A 7,602-nucleotide genomic window follows, 5' to 3' on the forward strand; every position below is an offset into this window, starting at 1 on the left:
GATCATCAACACTGCTTACAGTTACTTGAAATACAAAGAGGTCCAAACTGAGCAAGCCTAGGAGGACTGTTTTCAGCTTAAGCCTGTAATCTGGGGTTTGATAGCACATTGTTTTTGGCGACACAGTGCTGATTGCATTTCACTTCCACAGAAGCATCTCCAACACCGGGATAGTTGTGTTTCCCGACTTGACAGCCATCGGATCTCTTGAAGCCAATTTCATACTGTGAGTTCTACAGTTGTTAAAATGATTTATGGGCTAAACAGGAGAGGCTAATGGACATTGATAGTGAGCTCTATGTTGCAACACATTTAACCAGTTTTATTTTTTGTACCCATTATAAATGTAATTATTACATTGTGGAATTAAGTGAAGTGACTGATGGTGTTCACCATGATTACACTAAAAAATATTCACCTTGATGTAACATATCAAATAAATCCTGCATAACGTCGTTGACAAGTTTAGTCTAACCAACTACCAGCAAAGTGTCTCCCAGTTCTAAAATCAGATGAATCTTCTAGCAAGTTACATAAGATAACTCGAGCTGGGCAACTGGATCAATAGAACATATTAAGAAAGTTCATTATAGAAAGGAACTAATGCAAGTCTAGTAATAGTAATAAGGTTCAAAGTGAGAGAGAGAGAGAGAGAGAGAGAGAGAGATCAAGTTAAGTTCATCAAGTCCTATTGTATAGACTGCTGTTTTACAATGTTTGGATGATCAAACACACAAAAGTACACACTTAGGATAGTAAGATTACAGTTCCAAGTGAGATTACTGTCGTTATTGTTTTCTTTTTAGAGATATCTGTGACAACCTACACTTGCAGTCAATCCCACCAAATGCCTTCATTGGAATGACAGCTGAAGACATAACAATGTAAGTTATCTTATGCTCTCTGTCAGTCAACTCAACTAAATTATCCATGTCCTTACAGGGTCAGTTTTTAGTTGCTTATTTATGCCAAGATTATTAAAGCCTTCAAGGGCATTTGTGTTTTGGTATGTCACTCTTGAATAGATGTTATCAGTTACATTGGTGGTACATGTTATATAAAAAGTATATTCCCTAATAATATTCCTCTGGTAATGTTTCACTTTCAAAGGAATCTGTATAACAATGGCTTCAGGGAAATACACAAACATGCCTTCAATGGCACAAAAATAGATAAACTGTAAGTACTGGCCCATTTCTAACATTTACATTCACTATTTCTTTGAACCTTAGCAGATTAGCATGGACACTTAAAATCCTTTTCTGCTTGTTTCACAGAACCTTAAAGAACAACCGAAAGCTGCAAATAATCCACAGGGACGCTTTTATGGGAGCTTTGGGCCCATCTGTATTGTAAGTCATATCCTGCAGAACTTTAGACACTTGATCAAGATGTCTTTATATGTCCTATGTTAGCCAGATAAATCAGTTAGTATTTATGTTCACTATTTAGGAATTAAAAAGCAAAAAAAACACACAAAAAAACAGATCACACTCTGACTTGAAAAAATATGTAATGGATGCTCGATATATTGTTTAATTATACTATGTCCTTTCTTTTGCATGCTGTATTTATTCAGAGTTTGGTTACTATTTTATTATAGAGATGTTTCCTCCACTGCTCTGGAGACATTGCCGTCTCATGGCCTGCAGTCTGTGCTGATGCTGGTGGCTCGCTCAGCGTTTTTGCTAAAGAGATTGCCGCCTCTAAACAGTTTGGAGAGCTTAAGAGAGGCTCGTCTCACCTACCCGAGCCACTGCTGTGCTCTACTCACCTGGGACACTCACAGGTCTCTGCTGTTTCTCTGTATTCATGCTTGGGTCTCCTGACCTACATACATATATTGTTTTTTGGATTAAATTAGCAAATAGAGACCCTTTGTTAACAGATACACAGTTAACTATTAATGAATCATGGTCTTATTATTTTAAATTGTTTTATAATAAATCAAACACACAGCTAAATAGCTCATTTTCAAGCGATAAGTCAGGTGTATCAGAAGTACAGGAAACCCTCTGTAGGAGATCGTTATAGTTAAAGGTTTAATTATAGTGACCTGTGTGAACAATTTATCTTAATCATACAGTAGATTACTTAACAAAATATTACTAAAGCTTCTAGCTTGATGCATCTTGGTAGCAGATCTTACTTTAGCAGACATTCTTATTATGTGTCTTCTTCAACAGGGAGTCTCCATCTTCAGCACAGAGGAATGGATCTTCATATTGTGAACACCATAGTCCGTTAGATAAGTACGGTTTATAAGACTATATAGTTGTAACATTTCTGGGAAAGAACGAAAAGTTTGCAATGTTTGAAGACTCACCTGAGCTTTTACATCTACTTTAATATAGTTTTACATGTAGACAGGACCCTATAAATCAATATTTGTATATATGTCTATATTTTATCATTAGTTTTGTGTACTTTGTGTAAGAACATTCACTGTAATACTGGGAGGTGCAAAACATATTTCACTATACTTGTATGATGACAATAAAGATATTCTATGCTATACAATATTCTACAGAAGGGGTGTTCAATGTTATCCACAAAGGGCCAGTATGGGTGCAGGTTTTCATTCCAATCAAGCCATTTTAATCAGTTGTTTAAACAGTTGTTTAAACTCTTGGCATTCAATAGACTCAAGTGTGGCTTTTGCTTGGTTGGAATGAAAACCTGCACTCACACCAGCCCTTTCCAGATAAGATTGGACACCCCTGTTCTACAAGGTGTACGAAAAGTCAGGAACCAATGAGAGCAAAAACGAAATATTTATTTTATTTTATTTTGACTTATCAAACAAATGTTTAATCACAGGCTGATATGCATGACAAACTCTGAGAGATAGATTCAACAGTTCACATTCATAGAAATGACACGGAAATGAAGAAACCAGCCATTTAATACACCATAATCTAGGCCGCAGTACTTTCTTTTTTTTTTCCAATAAAGTTTTATTGAGTAGAAAAACAAACCGACTGACACACAGCAACAATCATTCACAGTGTTTTTCTTTTTATACTAACAAAGGAAAACAAAATTAAAAAGTACAAACACCGAAAACTACCCCCCCCCCGGTCATCATGGCTAACCAATAACTATCGCTGGTTATATGGATATTGTAAAACCCAACAACAGGCACTTAAATTTAAGTGGGAAGTCTCTGTAACTCCATAAACTATGCAATAAGCAAAACAAAATATGCTTAATTTTGTATGTATTATTTACAACATATGCTCTAGATATTCCCAGCACCGCCAAGATATACCCTTATGCTCTATGCATTATTTTCTGAGTTGCTGTACAATGTTTTTGCAGATTTTGTGCAACATATTCAGATTGACATATTTCAAAACATATTCCTTTTGGTCCCTGAGTTTTCAGACACCTTGTATAATTAACAACGTTAACAGCAGTTCCAAAATCCAGGTCAGATTGGCCGGTTCAATATTTTGATACATGCCACAGAGCATAGTAATGATTATTGCTTGATTATATCATGCAGGATACCAGTCTGGATGTATCTTGGATTTAATTGTACTGTACAAAATAACTGTACAGTAATGTGTTTCTATATTGATTATTCCAAACTGAGCATACATTATGCAATACTTACTGTTTTTTCTCTTTATGTCTATATATTTAGGGGCTCTGGAAAAGAGGTTTTCTATTCTGACATGCTGGATCCACTATCTGAAGCCAGCTTTGGCAATGTGGACTTTGAGTACCTGGACTTCTGTCAAATCAGACCAGCCCTCCAGTGCAGCCCTGAGGCAGATGCCTTCAACCCCTGTGAGGATATTGCTGGGTTTGGGTTCCTCCGTGTGGCTATCTGGTTCATCAACATCCTGGCTATTGCTGGCAACCTGACTGTGCTTCTTGTGTTATTCGCCAGCCGCTGCAAACTCACTGTGCCACGCTTCCTCATGTGTCACCTGGCCTTCGCCGACTTCTGCATTGGTGTTTACCTTCTCATGATTGCCATTGTGGACCTGAGGACACGCGGCCATTATAGCCAGCATGCCATTGAATGGCAGACAGGAGTGGGCTGCAACATTGCAGGCTTTCTATCTGTCTTTGGTGGAGAACTGTCCATCTACACACTGTCTACGATCACCATAGAACGTTGGTATACCATCACCCATGCCATGCAGCTAGAGCGTCGACTTGCTCTGCCCCAAGCTGCTGTAATAATGGTTGCTGGCTGGCTGCTATGCCTGGGCATGGCACTACTTCCACTCGTGGGCATAAGTAGTTACAGCAAGGTCAGCATGTGTCTGCCCATGGACATTGAAACACCTCTGGCCCAGGCTTATGTCATTCTTCTGCTGCTTTTCAATGTGGGGGCTTTTGTGGTGATTTGTGGTTGTTATGTGCGGATCTACGTGATTGTGCGGCACCCTGAAGTGCCTGGCCGTGCTGCTGATGCCAAAATCGCCAAGCGCATGGCCGTGCTCATCTTCACCGACTTTCTTTGCATGGCGCCAATCTCTTTCTTTGCCATCTCAGCTGCCTTTAAGGTGCCTCTCATCACAGTCACCAACTCCAAGATCCTGCTGGTGCTGTTCTATCCTATCAACTCCTGTGCCAACCCTTTCCTCTATGCCATCTTCACCAAGGCCTTCAGGAAAGATTCATTCATTCTGCTAAGCTCCATGGGCTGCTGCGAGAGCAAAGCCAACATGTACCGTATGAAGACCTACTGCTCAGAGAACACTGCAAAAATGATGAGTTCCTCAGTCGGCAAGAGCCTTCATACTGCCAAGTGGTTGTCCACCTATCCTCAACAAAAGTGCCAGCTGCAGATAGAGGGGTTACAGAAAGACAGCTGTGGAGAACATCTCACATAACACATTCCGACTGCTTGTCTAAGAGTTCTCATCTTTTTTCATCACTGTGCAATGTTGTATGGTGTATTATGTTAACCGTGTCCCTTCAGATTATTTTAAAATTTGATTCTGACTCAGGTAGGAGAAGGGCTCTTTCAGAGGGAATTTGTCAATGTTATTTTATCTCACATAAAGAGGTTTTTCTGAAATATAATGTTTTGTCCCATGAGAAACAGGTTTGTGATTCTGAGTTTATTCATACCCTTGACAGAGGAGTAGACAATACGGGCTGATAGACTTGGACACCCTGGATTGGGGCTATAGGGTAAAGAAAAATGAAGAAACTGATTGTCCTCATATGTCACATCACAATTCGTCCTTTCCATCCATTTGACACTTTTTACCTGTGAAGTGACAGGTAATCACTGCCTAGTTCTCAGCCATAAGTAGGAACATCACAGACTGGACTCAGAGCACCCTGAATAGGTCCTTTCCCTTCATCCTTAATCCAGTATGTCTTTTATAAGTTTGTAATTGTTATTTTTGTCAAACAAATTAGGTTTTGTATCATTTTGATTGTTTTTACTGTGATGTTGTCTACATCTCAAGGATCTTGTCGTATTTCTGAGAGGTCAGCATAGCCTACATCGGTCATCACAGAGGTCAGAGGGCAATGACTGTGTGTTCTGCCTCTAACCTTGTTTTATGAACATAATATAACACGTCAGACAGCCTTACTATTCAAACACGGTGAGTGTATGTTTAATAGTGTGCACGGTGGCTTAGTCATTAGCATGTTCGTCTCACACCTCCAGGGTTGGGGGTTCGATTTCCGCGATGGCCCTGTGTGTGCGGAGTTTGCACGTTCTCCCCGTGCTGCGGGGTTACTCCGGTTTCCTCCCCCAGTCTAAAGACATGCATGGTAGGCTGACTGGCATGCCCAAAGTGTCCAAATGTGTATCTGAGTGTGCCCTGCAATGGACTGGCACCCCGTCCAGGGTGTACCCCATGCTCCTTGGGACAGGCTCCAGGTTCCCCGTGACCCAGTAGGATAAGCAGTATAGAAAATCGATGGATGTAAGGAGGGATGGATGGATGTGGACAATAAATAAACTCCAGATTTTGTAAAGTACAATTCAGTTCAGTACTTCAGTCTGTACTCTGGCCAGCAACCAAAACACAGGCCGAGCTGATCCATCTGGTAATCTCTTAAGTTATTTTTCACTTTTTTTATTGCTTGTCTAAAATGATAAATGAACCTTTGAGATTTCCTTGCCTTGCTGTTGTGTTATTTTCTTAAAAATAACTTGTTCATAAAGTAGCATTAGTAGCACTTACCAGGTGGCAAGAAAGGTCTACCAGCTTGACCATCTCAGCCTTGGTTTCTTGGTAGCTGGTCAGACTAAGCTGGATTCGGTTGCAATAAGTAAGTAAACTTTACTATTTTTTACAATGTCACATATATGTACTTATATATGTACATTTTGCAGTATTTTAGTTGAGCAACTTATAATTAAATCAGTTAAATAAAATTTACAGTTAACAATTTACGACTTAACACAGGTGCTGTTTTGACTAACAAACAAAATTCTGAGATGTAGTCATATAGTCTGATCCAATTCACTTTCTCTCAGATATTTTCCTCTTGCCATCTTGTTTCAAAATCAAGGTCAGTTTGGCCTGGTCAGTATTTTGATAGTAATGTTAGATGTTTTACTCAGCATATTCAGATCGACATATTTGCTCAACATATTCCTTTTCGCTCCTGACTTTTCAGACACTTTGTATAATTAACAACATTCGCCTGAAAATACATACATCATAGTAAAATAGTTTCTATTTGACATTAACCAAAAGGATAATAGGTTACAACAGACAAAGTAAAAGAAAAATCATTATGCAGTTGTTGACTAGCTGTTGCTCCTAACAGTCTGATCACATCCATATATTTTCAGATATTTTCCTCTTGTCGTCTTGTTCCAAAATCAAGGTCAGCTTGGCCTGCTCACTATTTTAAAACATTGCATAGTAAAAGATTATTGCTTGATTATATCATGCAGGACACTGCTCTGGTTGCACTTTGGTTTCTCCACTGAGTTGCATTTTTCATTATGGGTTTTTTTTTTTTCTGTGATTGGAATTAGCAACCAAACCCCCCTGCTGAAGAAAAAGTAAATAATAGATACCCCCATCGAATTTGTAATGGTTTTAATGGTTATAATTTCAACTGTATTAGTTTTAATGGAAACTGTAATGGTCCCTGTGGGTCTCTACTGGTCATTTGTTACCTTGTCATGTTACCTTGTCTAGTAGATACCATTAAGGACCAATCATGGTAATGGTCAGGGTTTTAATGGTAGCTGATTGTTTGTAATGGTATTTATAGTGGAAACTATTAGAATTTCCATGATGGTTTCTATTGCTTTTTTTTTTTCTTTCAGCAGGGCCATATGGGAATTAAAGTTTAACAATGAACAGGCAAGGAAATTTACTAGGTCTTTTATTATTATTATTATTATTATTATTATTATTATTATTATTATTATTATTATTATTATCTCAGAGTCACAACCACTGTGTCACTAAGTTTGCTACATGAGTTTTTAAATATTTTAATATATAGAAGATGTCTTGTTCGTTTAAACTTTATTAGTGTGTTGTAGACGTCATTATTGTTAAATACAACACGGTGCATTCTTAACTGTAGATTTCCCATTCACGTAATAAAAGCTGTAATCCTTGGCAATTCAAAAGAACCACTGAGGATTTT

The 7,602-nt window shown here is 38.4% G+C and overlaps 1 protein-coding gene across 1 annotated transcript in view; it reads left to right on the plus strand.

Moving 5' to 3' along the window:
* lhcgr (luteinizing hormone/choriogonadotropin receptor) overlaps nucleotides 1–7,549 on the plus strand; it is a 42,212-nt gene extending 34,663 nt beyond the window's left edge. The window contains exons 5-11 of the mRNA XM_017463155.3: nucleotides 152–226; nucleotides 807–884; nucleotides 1,111–1,179; nucleotides 1,278–1,352; nucleotides 1,604–1,789; nucleotides 2,187–2,252; nucleotides 3,650–7,549. Of these exons, the coding sequence (XP_017318644.1) occupies nucleotides 152–226; nucleotides 807–884; nucleotides 1,111–1,179; nucleotides 1,278–1,352; nucleotides 1,604–1,789; nucleotides 2,187–2,252; nucleotides 3,650–4,853 (1,753 nt within the window). The 3' untranslated portion in view covers nucleotides 4,854–7,549. The remainder of the gene's footprint in view (nucleotides 1–151; nucleotides 227–806; nucleotides 885–1,110; nucleotides 1,180–1,277; nucleotides 1,353–1,603; nucleotides 1,790–2,186; nucleotides 2,253–3,649) is intronic.
* The last annotated feature ends 53 nt before the right edge of the window (nucleotides 7,550–7,602 follow it).

Source organism: Ictalurus punctatus, chromosome 3 (assembly GCF_001660625.3).
Source record: "Ictalurus punctatus breed USDA103 chromosome 3, Coco_2.0, whole genome shotgun sequence".
Classification (NCBI taxonomy): Eukaryota; Metazoa; Chordata; class Actinopteri; order Siluriformes; family Ictaluridae; genus Ictalurus; species Ictalurus punctatus.